Here is a 22922-nt window from a genome sequence, read left to right as displayed (position 1 = left end):
TGTTATACCTAGTATAGTTTCTATTCATGCTAAATGCTTAATAATTAGTTTTTGAATGAACATGTGAAGATAGATGATCTTCCTGAAGTCACGCACCTAACTAGAGACAGAGCTGAGGTTTTGACTCAGGCTACTAGTTATCTAAAGAGAAATCAGGGAGAGCTGAATTTTAGTTTGCTTCTCTCGCTTGGAAAGGATAGAATGAAGTTATTTACAAGTAATTATTATAGGAAAATTGTTCACACACACACAAACGTGCACACACACACAGCACTAGTGGTAGCTGGGCCTTCAATGTATAGCTCAATCATAATACCACTGTACCTAATCCATCTAGCTGTTTCTCTAGGCTTTGCCTTTCCTCTGAGCTCAAAACTACTTTCTAGCTATCGGCTCAGGGTTGTATCATGGGGCACTTCCAGCACAGCATGTGTTCTTTTATTTAACAAATATTTATTGACTGCCTACCCATGCATCGTCAGCACTCCTCTCAGTATTAGGAATGAGCAGTAAACAAGATAAATAAAATATCTTCTTCTTACAAAAAGATTTTTATTCTGGTGGTGGAAAGGACATAGAAATATGACATATCAGTGAATGGTGCATGTTATGAGGAAAATAAAGCATAGGCCATAAGAAAATAAAACGCATTGTGGGGGACATATACTTTAGATTGGATAATCACTTTTTTAGCTTTTCTAAAAAGAGAGATATAATCTGGGACTGAAATAGCAAGGAGCCAGCCATACAAAAATGAGGATAGGAGCAGCCTGTGCGAAAGCCTGAAGATAGGATGGAAAGAAGCTTGGAGCAGAAGGAAGGCCAGTGTGGAGGGAACACGTGAGTGAGAGAGGGCAGGGCAAGAGCTGAGGTTGGAGAAGTAAGGAGGGGTAGGCAGGAATGACTTTGGAATTTTAAGTACAGAAGGAAACCTCTTGGGTAATTTAAGCATGAGAGTAATATAATTTTATTTAAGTTTTACAAAGATGTCTGGGGCCACAGTGTAGAGAATGAATTATAGAGACAAGCTGGAAGCAGAGAGAGTTAATCGGCCATTGCAGTAATTCATGCTGTTGTAGAGGGTGATTGCTTGGTCCTAGGTTGAGATGGAAAGCAATGGGTAGGTTCAGAGTAACGGACTCCATCCTTCCATCCCAGAACTTCTCTTCCTCATGGATTCTACACATTAGTTAGTACATTTACTCTCCACTCAAGTGGCCAAGCTAGTAATTTCTGATGCTTTTCTCCTTTCTTTCCTTTGTCTTCACCTCAACCAGCAGATAACCAAATCCTATCTGATATAGACCAAAAATGGCATCCTTTAAATATTTCTTCTTGATCTCTTTTCACTGCCTTAGTGTAGGGGTCCATAATTCCTTCTGTGAATTTTTAAGAGCACTCTAACTGCTCTCTGTTTCAAATCTGAGGTCCCTCAAATCCGTTCTCCATTCCTGCCATAAGAGTTGCATCTTCCTGAAACGTATTCCTTTCAAATGACTGTTATAAATACTTGTTGACTTCACATGGCTCATAATAATCTTTTCCCACCTTTTTTTTTTCTATAAAAATAAAACCATTTTTCTAGCAAAAGTTTAACTAGAAACCAAGTGTGTAAAACAGGAGCTGTTCTTAGGAAGCCCGTTCCTCCCCCTCTGTCGGTGCCTGCGACCCCAAGGTCCTCTTCTCACCTCCCAGCCCCCACACACCCCTCGCCATCCATGAACTGAACGTGCTCTGAAACTCCATGCACTTTACCCTTCTATTCTTTTGAAACCCTCCTGTCCATATGTCCTGCCTGCTCTGTTCTTCTCCCTGGCCTCATGAATTCTTCCTTGAAAACTTGTGTCAACTATTTTTGGATACTGCAGTATTATTTATAATAGCAAAGAAAGTAGAAACAACCTAAATACCCACTGAGAAGATTTGTTAGGTAGATTACAATATGTCATATCATTTTAATGAAGGTAGATAAATTAGAGTGTGTCATATCTTTTTTATGAATCCTTTTAATCAATATGATATACTGAGGGCGAGAGATTCATTTCTGTTGCTGAGGCTGGTTTTCTTCTTAATCATCAGATTCTCTTAATGTCAGTATCCTCCTATAAAGCTTCAATATTTTTTTTTCCCGTTTTCTACTTTGCAAAAGAATGAAATAAGACATATGCTCCTTTCCCAGCTGTTTTCCAGGAAACTCCTAATTTCTTGACTAAAAGCTTAATTTCACTTTTTTTTCTTACACAGTAGGTGATATTCTTTGGCATTTATGGTAAAGATTTATAACAGTAATGAAATTTTCCAAACTGAATAGAAATAACCCCATAGGCAAATGAATGAGTATGATTTAATTTTTTCTCTAATAAAATTCTTACTGCACAATATCCACTCAGTCTCCTCATTTTGGATTTTAAATGTACACTTGTGATTTAGAGCCAAAATGTAAGCATATGCTGTTTTGAATTTACTTGTGCTTCTATGAATATATTTTCATTTTTCTCAGAGTCCAAATTCCTCCTGCATTAGGAAGGAAGAAAAAATGTATTTGTGTATATGTGCTATGCACAGATATTTATGTCTGCTCAGAAGCCTTTTGAGAGTAAGCCAGATTAGAGATGTTCCAAGATCTGTTACGGTTCTTCCTCAACTGAAGAATTCACAAAACAAATTATATTCCACAAATTAAATGAAAATAAAATGTTGCTTTTCTTCCAGTTCGGGGCTACCTTGCCCTTATAAATAATGCATTTTCACCCTTGATGTGTTTTGTTTTGTTTTGTTTTCCCCATTAAAGAACCACCCCCTGGAAGTTTACCCATTACCACTAAAATATTACAGATTTTCTTAGGTAACGTGCTGTAAAATAATATCTTGTATTTCATTAGAGTGTCACAGTTTTGCGAATTGCTTGTTTACCGATTCTATTATTTCCTATAATACCTAATAAGGAAAATGACAACCATCTTTGCAGTTTTTTATTTTATTTTAAGGAAGCTGACTAGACAATGTTGAGTAATTTTTCCAGTCATACAGGATTAGATGTTGAACTGAGGGTTAAAGTCCAGGTCTTCCGACTGCTCTTCCAGAACTGGTCCCTCTTGCCATTTTGGAGAGATGTATATGGTTTTGGTATATCTGAAAATATTTCCTCCTCGTTTAGGAATAAATTTATCAACAATCACCTTTATAATCTGATGTCTTTTTCTTATTGCCAGGAAAGAATGATGTGTTTGAACACATATAATTATGTAGATAAAACAGCTTAGAGAAAAATCCTGTTGTAATGCTTCCTAAACTAATATACGTGGGGCTATCCTGTATCTTACTTCTATCTGAACACTTCTTTTCTCATTAACAAATACTAGCAAGAATGAGCTGCAATTAAGATCATCTTTCCACTTATACCTAATAAACACTAAAAGTAGCTGCTACTCTGGAACCTTCTAGAAAATAAGCATGGCACATCCAAGGTGTTAATTGATTAACCAATTATTTTATTATTGGATTGCTTTGGTTTTATTGCAGTTCGTGTTTTATAATCTAAGTTTTCCTTATACTTCAGTGGCTATCTAAAAACAAGTAGGTCACATTTCTAATCAGTCTTCATGCAGTAGACTTGATAAATGAAAATAAGTAAATTAAAATAACACAGGCATTTAGCATGATTGCTTATGACATTATTTTGCATTGAAAGATAAAAATGCAATAGAATATTTGGTGTGATTAGATAGCCATGGACAGCGGTGTTTTGCTTTTAAACATCTAAGCATTATAGTTTTAACCCGACTGTTGCAAGCAATGCGCCAACTGGAAAGATAAAAATTTCATGTTTCTTCAAGGAGGTATTGATTTATTTTCACTCATAGAATGCAAGAAGCAAGAAATAAAGGCTAAATTAAATTTAAATTAATTTCATGGACCCTAAATAATTTTTTAGAGTGTTTCAGAAAAATCATAGAAATTTCATGTCATTGCACAAATAGATTTTCTCTATCAATTCCTCTGTCTCTCATTCTCTTCATCTTTCAGTGAGCCTTATTCCCTTAAGTTATACTTACAGATATAGTCAACCCAGTCTATGCAAATGCTTGAGGTAAACATTGTGAATCACTACCAATGTTTACAAACAATCACTGTATCACCATCATAATAAAATGGAATATTAGAGTGGAAAGAGAAGTGGAAGTAAGAGTGGAGAGAATTGGGTTTTGGACCCAGCAGTACTGATTACTGGTTTCATTACCTTGAGCACCTTACTTAATTCTTCAGCATCCAGATCTCTCTGGTCCATTGCAAGAATCATGAGACCCTGTAAGTATAAGTGCTTGAAAAATTTAAAAGTAGCAAACTTTGTAAGCTACCCATAGTATAATTAATAGAAAACAGACTTTTTGTCCCCTTAAGTCACTAAGACTAAAGAAGGTCTAGGGGTTTTGCCTACAATGTGTATTGAACAAATACTTGCACTGAGAATGAAAACAGTGTCACGTTTAAGGTTAACAGCCAGAGAATACTGTTTCACTAGGGAAACTGCATGTTTAGAAAGCAGGTAACAAATGAATATTAAAAAGATAATTCCAAAATACTAGAGTTGATAGTAATTCATACGTGACTAGCTTACCTGTTGTTGACATTAGGTCCTTGCAGCTGAGAAGCTCTTTGCCACTCTCAGGCCCTTGGAGCGCATACTCTGCCGGTGGGAACATTGGTGCCCACATGAGAAAAAGTTTGATTTGGGACAGACAGCACAGAAAGTAGGCACACGAGTCCCTCATCCATCCTGTGGACATCAGTCCTGGCAGCACTGAAAGTATGTTATTTTTTTACCCTTTCTGTAAGTGGAAAAAGGAACAAATAGGTTTGGTCCGTGAAATAGCGGCATTTGCTGCTCTCATTTGCTGCTTAATGATAAGGGGAGAGACGAGATGGAGAAAAAAGCAAATTCCTTCCTTCTTGTTTCGTGAAGATGAAATTACACTTAATCTTGGCAAGAAGGAAATCTCTTTGCCGACAACATAATATCAAACCGAACTTTCACGGAAATGTGAAGAAGGGATGGTCTCAAAATACAAAGTGGTCACGCGTGTGACAAGTGTTCTTTACAGAAGAGCACTCCGTGTTTCAGATAAATAAACCGTGGGGTGTGTAGTGGTTCTCAACGGTAAGCTAAACAAAGTAGAGTGCTGCCCAGAGTGGAGAACATTCCAGGAGGCTGCCTGTCTGCTCTGTTGCTTGTCTGTATCTGCCACTTCCTTCCTTGAGTTTGAAAACATTTTGAGAGCAAGATTCACTTTCCGTTTTAACTCTCCCTGTTCCTTAGGATGGCCTTACACCCGGGGTGCAGGCTCCAAATGCCACTTTCAAATTTTGAAGCCAACTCCTAGAACTGTCAACATGTCAGTGGCTTTTATAACCATGATTTCTACTTCTGTCAGTACAAGCGGAGCACAGAGGTTCTCTCCCCTGGAGGACAGAGCAATGTTGTCCTCCTGAAATGCTGTGGGGCTCCCAACGGGGAGATATGAACCACTTTTCCAAAGAGGGGGTGGAGTGAGCAAGAAAAGAAAAAAACACAACTCGAAGATGGAGTCTGGGATTCTGAGTGGAGTCGCCTGTACAAGCAGGGTTGTCCTGAGCGTGGAGCCCCCTAACAGCCCTGTGTTCTGGCTGATGAGCCTTGTGCTTGCACTACTATAGTGCAGCAGAGCCTGTAATTGAGTCAACACCCCCAAGGGGGAATGTGGTGGTTTTCTAGGTTGGTAGAATTCTTTGGCAATCCGCAGAAGTAGACACAAATCCTCTCTGGAGGAAAGCATCCCCAATTCAGGCCTGCTGGATTTCTTAGATTAAGATCAAGCAATTAATTAAAGAAAACTCCAAGATCACTAAGACCACAAGGAAGCCACCACCACCACGAATCAGAGCAGAAACAAAATATTTAGACCTCCAAAGACTACACATGTTGAAACAGTCAGAAACAGAGTATAGAATGGTTTTGTATAAAATATTAAAAAGATAGATAATAGAATGATCTTGAAAGGAAAATAATTATTGAAGTCAAAGCTCAGTGGTTAGATTAGTGACAAATGGGAGTATTAGTAAAATTGAAGATTATATATATATGTGCAAATTACCTAGGATGGCACACAGGAAAGGAAAATGAATATGAAAGAGAATTTTCAAAAACTGGAGAATATGAGAATATCTAATACCTATGCAGAGCCCCAGAAGGAGAGAGTAAAAGTAGTGAATATCCCAGGATTCTGTAGGGTGATGAGAAGCTACATAGCACAATATATCCGAAATTGAATGAATTAACAGAAATCTGTACCCAGGCTCAGCCTTGTAAGAAGATAGAAAGCCACAGCGAGGTGATAACCTGAAAGAGGCCAGAGAGAACTTACCTGTGAAGGAATGCTAACTCGACCAAGAGCTCTCAAAATCACAGCAATCAGAGAACCTCCACAAGCTTCCATCACCACATGTAACTATCTCTTAGCATCTGTGCCTTCAGATGCTACCTTTTCTCTTGTTCTGGATAAGCTATCCATATTTCTAGCTCAACCCAACCTCATCATTCTTCACTAGATGCCTCTGTTGTTGACTAAGAACATTCCTCCCGCCGTCACCCTCCCTCTTCCCTCATCCTCTGTTTCTTGTCTCTGTGTCTCCTATATTAAGAGAATTTCCCCCTCTACCAAGTTTTTCCCATCAGCATTTAAACATGATATTATTTCTCCCAAAACACAAAAGCCTCTCAAGCCCATTTCTGCCTCTAGCTACTATGTCATTTCCCTCTTTTCCTTTATAGCAGAAATTTCCATTTTCATTTGGACCGACTCCAAACAGGCTTTTTGTCAAATGATGTCACCAAAACTGCTCTTGTCAAGTTACTAGAGCAACATTCAACAGCATTCAGTCCATTTGTTCTCGGTTCTAAAGTTGTTCTATCAGTAACATGTGACACGCATGATTGCTCATTCCTCCAGGAAACACTTTCTTCACTTGGTTTCCAGGACACCCTCCCTCTGCCACCTCTTAACTCTGGTCTCTCTTATTCTTTATCCCCTTGGCTGGTTCCTTCCCATCCGTCGAGTCCCTTAACCTTGAAATTCATCTCCTTTCTTGACCTACTTCACTCTTCTCTGTATACTCATTCTCTCAGAGATCTTGTCCTCTCTCGTGGCCTTAAATGGCATTGATACGGATGGCTCCCAGATGTGTATCTCCACCTAAGATCTCTTTGTCGGACTCCAGACCAATCTATCCAGTGTCTACTTAGTATCTCCGCTTTTAGAGACCCTTCAAGCTGCTAATCCGAAGCAGCTCCTCATCTGCTTTCCACACCTTCTCCCATGGCCTTTCCGACTGCAGTGAATCGCTTCATTCTCCTAGTTGCGTAAGCCAGCTTCCACTGCTGCTGTCTGGCAAAGACATCAACATCACTTCTGACCTAGAATACTGAAATGACTCCTGCCTTAGTCCACTTTCAACACAGCATTCAGAGCGTAAGTCAGATCCAGTCACTCCTCTGCAGCTTACTCTCTCATCTCCTTTAGCTCTTCACTCAGACCCTCCCTTCTTCGAAGACCTTTCCAGGTCTCCCGAATTAATATTGTAAATCAGCATTCAGCAAACTTTGGTTGTAGCAGAAAAGATGTTAAATACTTTAGGCTTTGCAGCCATACAGTCTCAACTACACTGCACTGTGCTATTGTAGCATGAAAGCAGCCATAGACAATACATACGTGATTGAGTGAGGTTATTTTCCAATAAAACTTTACGGACATTGAAATTTGAATTTTATGTGCCATGATGTATTATTATTTCTTTTGAGTGTTTTCAATGTAGATTTTTAAGTAGGCCAGCAGTGGGATGTATATGACCCACAGACTGTAGGTGGCCAAGGTCTCACCTCATATGCATTCCTTAAGCCCTTTATTTGCTGTATTTTTTACCCTATCGTGTCACAAAATAATATGCTATATATTTCACTTATTTTTTGTTTTATTTATCTATGTCATACAAATAGAATACAAACTCAGCGAGGCCTGGGATTTTTAACTTCTTTTTGTATTGCCGAACCCCCAATGGAGGTGCTCAACAAGTCGAAGTTAAATGAATGAGTGAAAGAGCAAATTACATTTAAAAAGGAAGTAAAGGAAATTGGCTGTACTAGATGAGACCATTGAAGAACTCCAATTTATTTTGGAAATTACAGTCAGAAGTCATCAGGACACATCATTTTAACTGTTTGCTGCCTACAAGAGGCTCCTCGGTAACTTATTAAAATGTCATCATTTCATTGTTATAAATTTTCTTTTCATCCTTAGTTGCATTTATGTAACTGATATTAAATAACATATATCTTAATGCATTGATCCCCCTTTGCTTGAGAGGGCCATGCTTCCTTCCTCCCGCGCTTCTCCAGGTTCTGGAGTGAAATGAACCTGCAGTTCAGTGAAGCCGCGAGCACTCCCGCCTCTGCCGGAGGCTGTCCGTTCACGTGGCCGCTGGAAGCGACCATGTTCACTTAGCATCCAGGATTTAATTTTCTAAGAGCTTTGCCTTTACAATTACCATTCAGTTCCTACTTGTCTTGGATGAACCAAAGAAATTAATAAAGTTCTTAAACTTTTGTCTCTGACTGAAGTAAATAAGTGTTAAATTATAGGCATTAGAGCATAGCTTAATTTCTATGAGCCATTTCAAGACACCGAATTTCAATTTAATTATTATATGTAATGGGCATTAAGCATTTATGAGACAAATGGCCTACAATTTAATTAGGTTAGTGAAGTATTCATAACATACTTTGTTTTAACAGTAACTAATATGTAATAGCAGAAAAGGATTTTGCCTCTCATTTCTTATGTGATGTGCCTTTTCTTGTACTTCTAGAGAAGTCCTTTTTGTTCTGCTCATTCAGACGTGAGTATGTGGCCAAGTTTTCCTGTAGTCAAATATCAGATCACTATTCGAGGTTGTTGCATTGCTAGTACAAAACTGTTTTTTGAGTGGGTGAAAATGTATTACTTTGTGATTTTGTAAACATGTTTGACATATATCGCATAATCATTATGGTTCCTATCTCAGTATTGAAGATGAATCTAAAAGAAATCAGAGTTGGCATATGAAAATTAATCATTGGGTCCAAAATAATTTATTTTGTCCTGCCTCCCTTTTCAAGTCTTATTTGGGGTGTTATTTGTTCTGCCTCCCTTTTCAAGTCTTGTTGGGGTGTTATTTGTGGTGTATGAGTGAATTAGTGTCCAATAAATATATCTGAGGCCAGCAGTTGCTTGAACTCTGGGACTGTGTGATTGCTTTATTGATTGATTGCTGTTTGCTTGTTTTATATTAACATGGTAAACCAAGGAAGAAAGGCAAGATAGCAGCAAGGGTACAGCATTTTGAAAATTGGAGTTGCTCAGAGAAGAGATAAGACATTGGTAGAGTAGGTAAAGGCAATATAAAGCCTGTATTATATACAGTAGTTTTGGAAGCTATCATAAAAAAGAAAAGTCATTGAGCCAGTCTTTAAAACCTTTTTATAGATATAAAAATGTATTGGCTCTATAGGCTTTAAGGAAGGTGACTGATGCAGTCTGGATGTGGCAATTTCCTATATGAACGTTTCAGAAATAGAGGCAAATGTGCAATTCAATGTAGAGATCTAGAGGGTGATACGGGAGCTTACACTGCGAGCGGCAGAAGGTCTGCCATTAAACCCCCTTGGTTTGCCGTGGGTCTAGAAATGCACGAGCCGTGTTTATTTTTACATTTCAGCCCGTGTGACACTTTGGCAAGTGGAATGGCTTGGAGTATAGCACGGCTTCACCTTGATTGGTGTGTCCTGATGGAATATTTTCAGAAATGATGTGTGGAGACCTTGCATCATTATTTTTCCAATCATATATCAACAAAGTCTTGGCCTATAAAAGTACAAATAGAATGCCATGCATCAGACAGTGTTTACAGTTTATTTTTAGTCCTTGGAAAGATTAATAGTTCCTGGAGGAATTGCTTTGCTCCTGCTCGTTATGTTTGATCTGATCGTCCTAACTCAGAGCATTTGCAAAACTTTCCCCTTCCTGCGTGCGGGAAGCCTGTGGTGAATTCTGTCAGTGAAACGTGTTTCTTCATTCTGCCAGGGGACACTCGCTGCCTTCTAATGTCATGTTGAAATATGATTGCTCTGAATGACACTGTCACTCTTGGATTAATCCTGCCTGTTCACACCATGGTCCCCATCTGCTTTTTGAGAGGAAAAAAACCTTACCCATCTTTACAGTGTGTGTGGCTAACCTAAATTTTAATCCACTGTTTTGAGGTCTCTGACATGTTCATTTACATACTTTTAAAAAATGAATATTTTCAATAAGTCTTCAGGAACAAATCTGTGATTTTCAAAAATATGCAAACTGGTATCTCTCAGTTGACCACCATCAAATCAAAGCTATTTTATTGGCAAACAAAGAAGTCAAATTGGAGGACTGTTTTACATAGGTTTAAAAAGTTACTGAGTTTGATTGTTGTGGCTTCTGTTGAGCTTGACTCTGATATAACTTTTATTTTTGTCAGTGTAGTATATCTATACCTCTGACTGTACTATATTTTTTGATCAGATGATCAATTTGCATAGCAAATAAAAGGCCTGCATCTCCTCCCCCCAGAAAAGTTTAGCTCTCTGCTTCTATCTTCTATGGTAATTGAGTTCCTTAAATTTTATAAGCCCAGATATCAACTTCAGCATACCTCTGAAATACATTTTAATAACAACATGATTATTCCAGTGACATGTTTCAACTCCTTGGAATGAGCAATCATTTTATTAAATATATTCAAACTCACGCTTCACACATACGCACTTGGATGGCCTGTGCAGCTGGAATTCCTTCTGTGTAATATGATTATGATGGAGAAAGCATGCATATGTTCCTCCCTCCCCTTCATGCTCAGAAGAAATGAATAAAGTGTAGACTGAATTATGTTGCTTAAATCATATTTGGACTTAGAAACAGGCAAGGAATTTGGTTCAAAGAAAGGAGAATAAGATGCCGTGGGGTTTTGTGAGAGCTATCTATTAGTAAGGACAGAAGGCTCTTATTGTTTCATTGTTTTATTGTTATTTTTAAAAAATATGTATTGATTTCAGAGAGAGGAAGGGAGAGGGGGAGGGAGAGAGTTGAAACATCACTGATGAGAGAGTCATTGATCGACTGCCTCCTGCACGCCCCGGACTGGGGATCGAGCCCACAACCCGGGCATGTGCCCTGACCAGGAATCGAACCGTGATCTCCTGGATCCCAGGTCAACGCTCAACCACTGAGCCACGCCGGCCAGGCAGCTCTTGGTCTTTTAAAAATATGGATAATGTTTGCTTGTTGTGCAGATTCTTTTCTAAACTTTCCTTCAGTGTCTTCAAATTCAATAAATTCTTACTTTTCTCATCTGCATGCACTTTAAGTCATCACATGTTTTTTCACTCTTTAAAATAGAAGTTTTTATTTAATAATTTTACTGCAAAGGATGAGCTACATGCTTATTTCAAATCATAAGCAGTGTAGTAATGCGTTTTGTAAAAGTTATGAGTGAATCTTAGGTGACCCGGATCTAGATTTTCCATTTGGATCACATGAGAGACGTTCTTGTAAAGTTCCTATCAGGGAAGACCTGGCTTTGAGATCATCAGTGGAGATAGTTCATATTCTTAAGTGAGTAGATACACTTTAAATCCGTTAGAAGTAACCACCACCTTTGAAATGACTCTGTTCCTGCCACTATTTGCTGTCCCCCAAACTACAGCTGTTGGCATTTTGATTGCCATAAAAATGAATAGCACTCCACATCGTGGCACTCACACCCATCATAAAAGTTAAATGAGCATTCTGTAACACCCGCTGGGACGCAGCAGATGTGGGAGAGGAGGGTTGAGTGCACAGGATAAAATGTGCCACTGACAAATTGAAACTACTCCCTTAATGCAGTGTTCTGTCTTGCTTGTCACCTGTATCTGTTTAGTTTTATTCAAAGCTATTTCAAAAACACAAATACCGTATTGAAACTGAGAATCAAAATGAATTATTTCTATTATCTGTCAGCATTTGCCTTTCCACTGCTGAATTTCCTGTGTTATTTTCCTGTGCTGTATGTACAGTTTGGTAAATCTTTTTGCAGAGATACTTTATTCAAAATAAGACTGTACTGAAAATATGACTACAAAGAACTGTCATTTCTGAGTTGGGAGCATTGAATTGCTTGTGGGTTTTGTTTCACCACAGAACTTTGTGAGAGAGCTTTTGTTTATTGTATTAATATATTTCATTTTTAATAAGATTTTTTTTTTTCTATTTTTGGTTTGGTCTCATAAGAGTTAATTAGCATCATGGAGATCTCACTGCTGACATTTTAATCTCCAAACTAATTGAAATTCACTCTTCTTTATTAGGGCTTCTCTCCACTGTTGGCTCTACTCTCAGCAGTTTGCTGAAAACACTTAACGAAGGAGTAGATCACTGAATATATAAAAAGCTATTAGACTTATGAAAATATTACTAACCTCTCTAGTAATCAGGAACAAGAAATTAAGCACAATAAGATACTATTTTACAACTTTCACTTTACAAAAATTGAAGTGGTCAGACGATACCAAGTGTTCCGAAGGCTATGAAGTAGAGAGACCCGGTACCTGTTGATGCTAATGCATTTTGATACAACCACACTGAGAGCAAGTTGGTAATATCTGGCAAAGCTGAAGATCCCTATGAGCCAGCAGTTCCACTCCAGGAAACTCTCCCTTAATTATGTGTAGAGATATTCACAAGCATATTGATGACAGCCTTCTATTAAAGAGTTCATATTTCCATCCTTGGGAGAATGGTAGTCATTCACTAGAATTCATATGAAAGAACTAAACCTTACATATATAACATGGATAAATGTGAAAAACGAGGAATAAAAATTATTCCAGTTGGGTGCTTGGCAGGATGGCATCCCATGAAGGACAATGAAAAATGTATAAAAATAAAACTTCTGAATGTCTGCATTTTTTGTGGGTACACAAAAAATAAAAGTGTAAAACACACTAGGATGATAAATACCAACTTTAGGATAGTGGTGTTCTTGGGATGGGTGTGAATTCAGGAAAAGAACAGTAAGAGGTCTTTGGGAGCTTCAGTTGTCTTTGTAAGTTTTATTTGTTAGGCAAGTAGACAGCTATTTTATATTCTCTGAAATTTTTATATGCCTAAAATATTTATAATAAAGGAGAAACCAGCATATGGCTTTACTCGTGTGTTTATCCATTCATTTAACCTATTACCCATCAATCAGTTCAGCTACCCATTCATTTATTCTTTTTTTAACTTATCTTTGTTGTCAAAAGTATTACAGATGTCCCCTTGTTTCCCCCACTGACCCCCTCCACACTGCTCCCGCCCCCTCCCCAGGCCTTCACTGCACTATTGTCCGTGTCCATGGGTTACGTATATATGCATATAACTTCTTTGGTTAACCCCCCCCCTTCCCTCTGAGACTCTTCAGTCTGTTCCATGCCTCAATGTCTGTGCGTCTATTTTGTTCTTCAGTTTATTTTCATTAGATTCCACATATAAATGAGGTCATGTGATACTTGTCTTTCTCTGACTGGCTTATTTCACTTAGCATAATACTCTTCAGGTCCTTCCATGCTGTCTCAAAGGGTAAGAGATCCTTCTTTTTTCAGCTGTGTAGTATTCCATGGTGTAAATATACCAGTTTTTTTATCCATGAACTCAGGAATAGGACAGTGAGAGATATTTGGGAGCTTCAGTTGTCTTTTATAAGTTTTATTTCTTAGGCAAGTAGACAGCTTTTTTATATTCTCTGAAATTTTTGTATGCCTAAAGTATTTATAATAAAGAAGAAACCAGCATATGGCTTTATTTGTGTATTTATCCATTCATTTAATCTATCACCCATCAATCAGTTCAGCTACCCACTCATTTTTTCTTTTCCATCAAAATAATTTTATTTAAATAACCCAAGAAAAGATGATTAGAGCTTAAACCAAGTTGGGAGAAAGGGGCAAAGTATAATTAGAAGACAGATTTAAAGGAGATTTAGGAGTAAAGTTGCCAAGACTTAATAAGTGGATGTATGTACATGTTTGTATATGGAGGAAAGCAAGGAATTAAGTCTAATTTACTCTAGCGTGGCTTCGGACTACTTGGACGAAGGAGGAGAAGTGATATTGGATCTGAGGGAAATAACATCTAACTTCATCTTAGTTCATATTATACTTTTTTCATAAAAAACAAACAAAACTGGTAGACAGTCTTAAAAACTTTAATTCAGTAATTATTTATTAATTATCTGCCATGTACAAGGCACAATGACTATAAAGAGAAACCTTAAATTTATGCATAAATACTCTTTCTTAAATATTTTTCTTTAAAGTTTATACTATTAATTTTTAAGCATCATGGTACAGTTGCTGCTCCAGTAAATTCAACTGGGTAAGCAATTTCAACTAAATACAGTTGAATGGTGGTATACAGCCTTCATCAAGTTACTTGGTAACTACTTGGAAAAGAGTGAGAATCCATTAAAAACTTTATACCATGCAAACTCATTTACATTTATAAATTATATTCAGAAGGGAAGTTAAAGGTGGTTATCTTAAAAACATCCCAAATATGTATAGTGTATTAATTGAATAATAGCTGGGTAAAGGTAACTTAGGACATTCTTTTTAAAAAGTTATGTAGTTCGTACAACAGTAAATATACAGCTATATAGATAATTTCAGCGACACTTTGAATGGAAATATTTTTCAATATAAAATTTTTAATTGATTATTTTTGAGAGAGAGAGATTGAATAGATGTGTTCCACTTATTTATGCATTCACTGATTGCTTCTTGTGTGTGCCCTGTCCAGAGATCAAACCCAAAACCTTAGTGTATTGGGATGACTCTAACCAACTGAGCTACTGGGCCAGGGCTAAATGGCAATCTTTTTCCAAATTTAGAAATATCAGTGTATTATCTCTCTCTGTCTTTTTCATAGCTTCTCTTGCCTGTTGATTTACCTTCATAAAAGGGAAGTGGCCACAGGGACTAATAATGGGTCTCAAAGAGCCAGTTACTGTTTGGGTTTCCACCTCTTGCCTAATCAGAACATTTCAACCAAGCCCTTGTTCACCCTTTCCTAGGCCCCACCTAAATCTTCTGTTTAAAGCTCTGCATTTTATTCCTGTTCTCAATAGATACATGAATTGCCAACCCTAAGTCTCCTTATGGTCTCACTATCCCTCCTCTGTAGATGTCTTTTAAGACTACATAGTAGACAAAGGCCAGGAAAACAACTGTCTTCCAACCCTGGGAGCTCAGCTGGGTTCCTGGGAGCCTCAAGGGAGCCGAGTATCAGACCTTTATAACCTCGCCTTTGCACTACCACATCCCAATATACATCTATTATTTTAGTTCCACTATTTCCTCCAGTGCTGGAGAAATAAGCCAAAGACCAGAGTAAATTAACAATAAAGGCGTAGTTCCCTGGAGACTTGAAAAAAGACGTCATTTGTTGCCTCAGTCTGGCTGCCAGTCAGCCCCTTTGATGTAAAGCATCTGTTCTCTTCAAGGAAACAAGAAAGTCTGGTTCTTCTTTCTAGCCTGTGAAGTAGGAGGTGGTGTCATTTGTTGTATGGAGCCACAAGCCCCATGTTACTGGGTTGCAAGCTGCTGACTGCCTTTGTTAACATGCTGAAAATTTCATCGGCTGTCTTTAATAAAAGAGGATGTGTGTGAGGGAAGACATCAGCAGTTGTACTTGGGTTTCTGTTCTGCAGCCCATGACTCATGGCTGGCAGACGGCAATGACACCCAATATGTAATCAGCCAGCCAGTCACCTGGACCTCTTGCATTTCACTTATATAGCTAAGCAATCTTTAATCTACTTGGAAACCATATATGCTCTTATTTGGTTATGAAAAGGCTTTTTAATTCCTTCTTCTGTCTAACAATATTTAGTCATTTACGACTCTGTTATTTAAAGCGTCATTTGAACACCTACTACCTTAAATAATTATATAGGCAAGAGAAGAATTCTATTTTGTGAGAGAATAGATATTTGATCTGACATACTTTGTTCTATAGGAATTTCGTTCTCTTGTAAAAAACTTCATTTTAGAAGCTGTAAAATGATATAATCTAGGATCTGGAAATGGCCCCTAGAACAGGGCTTCTCAAATTTTAATGAGCATACAGAGCACCTGGGTATCTTGTTAAAATTCAGAATCTGACTCGGTAGGTGGCACCAGAAATTCTTCATTTCTGTCAAGCTCCTAGTGATGCTGATGCCACTGCCTGAAGTATCATATTTGTAGCAAGGCTGGATGACCTGGAGGCATTCAGTGCAGTGGGCATCCACTAAGCTACCCATGTGATTGCTGTGGAGCGGAGATATGATGAGCTTAAAAGATAAATCCCCCATCTTTGAAGAGAGAAAACAGCCTTATAAGAAGAAAGTAGTCTGTATCAAGTTTTATTCACAAATATTTAACAAACACATGAAATTGTTTATGTCAGGGTAACTGTTGACACTTTCAAAGCTGTTATGTAAGGTAATGGATACAGAGGTCACACTTGAGCACACCAATACGTAAATTTCTTCAGTTTCCATTCATGCAAATAAGAACCTATAGTGATTTCTTAATAAGCATTACATAACGTGTTCATTGATTTTTATACTAATTTTTTTACTCTATTAAAATAGATACATTCAAACCAAAATGTTTCCTCTGAAAACAGTCATCTATTTAAAATTAGAAATCTGCTTAAAAATATTGAATGATGTTCTTAAATGTGCACATTTTTAGTTGGACTTTTATTCTTTAGGGAACACAATGAGTATTATGCGAGCTCCCATGATATCTGTTATCCTACATTAGCTTCATAATGCCAATTTTGGATTATTTTTGTTCAACGAGCAACATGCTGGTGTGAATAGTGCAAAATTAAAGTTATTCCAAAACACCATTATAATTAGCATTCAGACTCATTTTGATAATAGATTTAACTTCCTAATTGTATTTTCTTAGAATAATATTAACTTTTTTTCATCATCATTTGATGGTAGGGAGGTGACTCCAAGTATTCCAAGGACAGAAGAACCCAGGTTGCAATTTAGTAACAATAGTAGTCTTGGTATACTTCACCTCTTTCAAATCTCTTCCAGGTTTAACCTAAGAAAGGCTACAAAGTTAGTAAAGAACAGACAGTTTACAAATGCTCAGCGTTTGGAGTCAGGAGTCGTTCAGGCACTCTGAGAGGAGATTCTGTTTTGTTTTTGAGATAAGGAAACAGAGAGAAAATTAGAGGAAAAAGACAGTCTGTATTCTCATGTACTCTCAAGAACAACTCTAAGAAGAAGCACCGTTACCCCATTTCTAGAAGAAACAGGTCTTACATGCTCACTCAGCTTGTCCAAGTGCACACGGTTTTGGGGGTGGAGCTGGCATTGGCACCTGGGCAGTGTGGCTTGGTAGCCTCTGAGTGTTTTTAAAAATCCCCTTGAGTTACAGTTAGGGTTAGGTACAGACACTTTGATAATAAAGTGATTCAAGAAATAACAGCTATCCTGCAGAGCCATCTGGTTTCTCTCAGCCAGTCACTGGGCCTCTTCTGTTTCTGTTAAGTAAGGAATGGTCTCCAACCGTGGTTCTCCCTCCCCATTTCCTCTCTTCCTGCTCAGGGCAGCAGGAAGTTTGGACATTTAATCTATTTAGCATCTCTAGTAATGCAGACCGTGAACACACTTCATCAGCTTCGTAGCTGTTTATTGGTAGCGATGCTAAGCTCTGTGAGGGGACATAATTCAGAAATGTTTTCAGAAATGAAACTCAAGATAACAATGGGTGGTATGATAACACAGTTGTCTTCGGAAGGCAGAGTAGGTGGTGTTATTTTAGGTTTCCAATGTGGAGCTATTCGCTGCACATGTAATTTGGAGCTATGTTTATTTGGATTGGTGTTTAAAATTAGATATTAACCATCTGTATTTTTCTTGATAAGTGTGGAGTCATCCAGACCAAAAGGGTTTTGAAGGTCAGGAATAGCTTATATTTGCAACATTATTTTTGGAAAGGATGTTGAAAAGTTGGAGAATAATGCCCAGTAGTTGAGGACTTAAGAGAATTTTGGTATACATCCAGAAACATTATGTAGCCATTGAAATAAAAATTGTAAAGTATGTACAGCAACATAAGTATCACAAACATGCATTTGCTATACCTCAAGCACAGTGAGTCCAGAGAAAGTAAACTTGACATTTGTAGAGTATTTACTGTGTGCTTGTACTGTGCTACATTTGTTTATTTTCTCTTATCTTCCTAACAATGTGCAAAGCGTTGATGTTATTTCAGTATTTCATAAATGAAGAAAACTGAGGCACAGACATATTAGGGGACTTCACCATGGCCAAGGCTGTGGCTGAGCAAGAACTCAAATCCAGATCTCTTGAAGTCCAATCTGATCCTTTTTCCCCGTTGGTTTATTCTGAGCTATTCAACCCTCTCCCCAGCATTGCCTTGGTTCAGAAATAATTGTTTTTACAGGAAAGAGTGGAGTCACATGAATTTAGCTGAAAAAATGCATGCATTGTGAAAATACTAAATCATAAAAATAATTGTGAATTATTTTAGGCGGTATCAGATTTGCCAGGACAATTAAGAGTTGACATCATCTGAAAAGTGAAACCATAATCTCAGCATAAACACTTTTAGTTTTATCTGATATTTGAAATATGCATTTATGTAACTGCCAAAATATTAGCTACTCTCTCTGTTAGCCAAAAAGTTCCAGGGACAAGACAAGAACAGCACAGCCTTTACTCATAGATAGCAAGCAAAATATTTTTTCCTTTGGGAAGGAGTTTTGTTATTAACTAATGTCCAAGAATTTTGGGATGGAACCTCTGTATTAAACTAGTGCTATATAACTCATACTTTTTTTTTTTTTTAACTTTGCCTTTCACATAATTTTGTATTGCAATTGTCACACATTACAGAAAAATCTGTTTGCAGATTACTTTGTTATTAAACAAATAACATAAAACTTATAAAGCTTCCATATTTTATCTATTTTATCTTTTTACTTTGCTATATTTATAGTAAACATTCACCATTAGAAGTTTAAAAATTGCCTTAAAAATAAGGACTTTGCCTCATTTAAACTACTTGAGCTAGATTTGGAAAGGACTTTAGTGATTGCATTTGAATTTTTTTTTCAGGGTGTTTACCCTGAAAACATCAGTAAATCTTGACAGTATATTTTATTTATTTATGTTTTTGTAAATCGCGTGGAATATTGCTAAGGAGAGGAAACAAAAAGTGGTTGGACATAGAGAGTTGTCACCTCTTCCCATTTAATTTTGTATTTCCTGGGGTCGAGTTGACAAAAAGTTTAATTCCACCCATCTGAAACTGTATCACTTTTTTCTCAGACAACCGCAACCTGACTAGGTTACTAGGTTTTCATATGTAACCCATTCATTCTCATTAGCTGCCTTGCCCTTTTTAAGGTACAAAATACACCACGCTGTTTGGAAAACTTTTTTCCCCCCTTCCTAGTTATCTTTGTCTGTTTGTATAAATTGCTAAATTGCTTCCATAAAACGCCTCCAGACATAAGGGAATCATTTGCATAAGTGCATGAAGATTTCTGCCTTCCAGGAAGGAAAGCTTGAAAGGGCCCCTTAATCGGTTTCCTTGCTCTCTCTGGTCCTAGTATCCGGCCGCGCTGATGAACCTGGGGGCCATCCTGCACCTCAACGGGCGGCTGCAGCGCGCCGAGGCCAACTACCTGCGGGCGCTGCAGCTCAAGCCGGACGACGTCATCACACAGTCCAACCTGCGCAAGCTCTGGAACATCATGGAAAAGCAGGGCCTGAAGACTTCCAAGACCTGACGCGGGGGGGCGCTGCCTCGCCCCCGCCTTCCCGCGCGCGTCCCTACCCCGCAGGACTGCCCGGCGGCGCTCTGGCCGGAGCTGGGTGGGACTCCAGGACGGGGGCAGAGGTCGCAGAGGTCACTGCCACTTTTTCCAGGAACATCCACTTTGCTGTTGGCACAGCCATGAACACCAAAAATGGGGGGAACGTTGGAAAACTCCGGAAGGGTGTAATTTGTTCCCCGTAGAACTAAACCAGAGCACTTAAAACAGGATCTGAAACACTGTGAGAGGAAGCCAGAGCGGCCGCTCCGCCACCGTGAGCTGGTCGGGGCAAGTGTGCACAGGGTGTGGTCGCCCTGCGGGGCGAATCCTGGGGAGCTGGCCGGTGGTCCTGACGCTGCTGTCTTACCTCTTTGGGACAGCCTGCTTATCGATTTCTGAAACTTCGAAAACTTTTCTTTTTTCGTGCTATGTCGGGACCTGTGAGAATCTACACGTGATCCCTGACCTAGTGCACAGGATGTTTTATGAGTTGGATGTCAGCCTTCACTTCCTGGGGCATCATTTGCTTTTCATGTTCTGAGAAGGATATGCAGAGTAGACAACCTGCGTTTCACACTGGTGTTGGAGGGGCTGGGGAGGCCTCCTGTGTGTCAGGCAGGCAGTTTTTACTTTAATATCACCAATATTCCTCCTCCCCCCACCCCCCCAAAAAAACTGCCTAGGAGAATTCATTGTATTAATTCTTAGGCTTTTGAAATTGCCTTTGGAAATGGCGATACCCGGTTAATGCACATGCTTATATAAGGATTCTATCAGAAGGAAGCTTAAATGTATTCTAGTTCCAGTAACTAACCAGCAGCTCTTAGACAAAAGGGAAGGTGCTTTGTACTTTCCAGATGTTACTGGTTAAAAAATCAAGTCTGCTCAAAAGAGGGTAGAGTGATGGTTGGCAATGACTTTATGTTTTGGAAAAAGTTAGTATGAAATGCTAATCACTTTCTAATAGGTACCAAAACAGTAATGCTGACAACTTTTCAAGGAATTGTTTTTATCATGTTTCTTGTATTTTGCTCTTCCCAAAAGACGTAAAAGTGACTTATTTTAAGCTGCGGTAGAATTGTAGCATTAGCCTGCGTGTTTCTAGGTCTTCTGCCAAGTGCTTTTTACAGTTGAAAACCATTTTTCACAGGCAAATTTGGTATTCTATTTCATTACCTATTAGTAGCCACTTCAGCGATCATTTCACAAGTAAAAGAGTACAAATGAAGTAGAGAAGAACATTTGTTGAGCACTTTTTGACTTGCAGTCAAACTCTGCTACTAAAAATTAACTTTGTAAAAACAACAGCTCACTGTTAGCTTCTTCATAAAGTAGAAACACAGTACTCCACATATTTATTTATTTATTATTCTACCATACCAGAATAACAAAACGAAACTCAATTTATCAAGGCAATTCCTTGCAACTGAAAACTCGCTTTTTCTCCTTTACACTCATGCATGTTCCATGTATATATGGTCAGCATCCCCATTAAAGGGAAGCTGGGCATGCAAAAACATCATACTATGTTTTCTCCATATTTTATGTGTTTTTCTGCATATCAATACAGTGGGGTAAAGAATTTAAAGTAGTGTTCCTATGACATTAGTGTTTTTGTAAGAAGGGCAAATGTAGTGAGAGATTTGATGGCATTAATAAGAAGGCCCTCCTAATATGTATCGTATTTTGTAAACATTTCATTGAGGGGCCAAAAGTTAAATTATAACTAAATCACTGTGTTCTCAGAATGATATTTAACATTTAACAACAACAAACCCGTGGTCAAACCAAAAGTATGGGTTGAAGTGTATTTTTCATCTTCTACGGCATTGGCAATTGCAAAAAAATAAATAAATAAGGAATTTAATATAAGGATATAGAGATGAATTCAATGTCTAACATTTTTATTTATTTAAATAGTTATTGACCTATGATGACTTCCTAGTTTTAACACTTTGTGTCTTTTTATTGTTATTGTTTTTCCTTTCAAAACACTTGGTTCTTAATAGGTTCGCTGATTGCACAGTAGAGGCACTTCATGTTGACCCAGTTCCCAAGTAGCATTAATAATTGGGCCTGTGTCATAAAATGCATGGATCTTTAATAACAAAATGTCCCTGACACCTTTTATTACAGGGCTGGGCTTAGACCAACTCGGGGGGGAGGGATGGGGGATGCTATAGAACATGGTCAAAAAATGTCTCCGCTCAGGGATTTATGGTGGATTATTGCAGACAGTGCTAAAAATATAGAGCACAAGACAAGTTTACTAAATTAAAATTTTATTTTTTGAGAAACTGTTATTTGTATAAATTATCAAGATTTGTAGGCTTTCCTTTTGTAGAAATAATTGTTTTATGTGCCAGAGAATTTCAATTTTGTTTTCAACAATAAAGCATTGATAACAAATACGTTGTATAAGCCTTTTTTAAATCTTCTACAGCAACAACACTTATACTCTCTTGGATTTTAACAGAACTAGGAGGTAACTTTTAAAAGGTGGAGACTGAGAGTCAAATAGAGACAGAACGTGGCTAATGTATAATAATAATTATTAATTTTTAGTAGTTATAATAATAAGGGTTGCTGACATCATTAGATTTGCCATGTTTAGAAAAGATGGCATGGCCCTGGCTGGTGTGTCTCAGCTGCTTGAGCATTGTCCTGTGCACCAAAGGGCTGCTGGTTCGATTCCTGGTTGGGACACATGCCCAGGTTGCAGGCTCAATCCCCAGTTGGGGTGCATGGAGGAAGCAGCCCATGGATGTTTCTCTGTCTCTCTTTTTCTCCCTTCCTCTCTAAAAGAATCAGTAAAAATATTTTTTTTAAAAAAATATATCTTTATTGATTTCAGAGAGAGGAAGGGAGAGGGAGAGAGATTTGAGTCATCCAGGATGAGAGAGTCGTCACTGATCGGCTGCGAGCCCGATGTGCCCTGACCCGGAATCG

The 22922-nt window shown here is 38.1% G+C and overlaps 1 protein-coding gene across 1 annotated transcript in view; it reads left to right on the top strand.

Annotated features, from left to right (window-relative positions):
* TMTC2 (transmembrane O-mannosyltransferase targeting cadherins 2) overlaps nucleotides 1–22373 on the top strand; it is a 373836-nt gene extending 351463 nt beyond the window's left edge. The window contains exon 12 of the mRNA XM_081130714.1: nucleotides 19767–22373. Coding sequence (XP_080986840.1) covers nucleotides 19767–19946 — 180 coding nt within the window. The 3' untranslated portion in view covers nucleotides 19947–22373. The remainder of the gene's footprint in view (nucleotides 1–19766) is intronic.
* The last annotated feature ends 549 nt before the right edge of the window (nucleotides 22374–22922 follow it).

Source organism: Miniopterus schreibersii, assembly GCF_964146895.1.
Source record: "Miniopterus schreibersii genome assembly, chromosome: 2".
Taxonomy (NCBI): Eukaryota; Metazoa; Chordata; class Mammalia; order Chiroptera; family Miniopteridae; genus Miniopterus; species Miniopterus schreibersii.
This window is presented reverse-complemented; position numbering and strand designations above follow the sequence as displayed.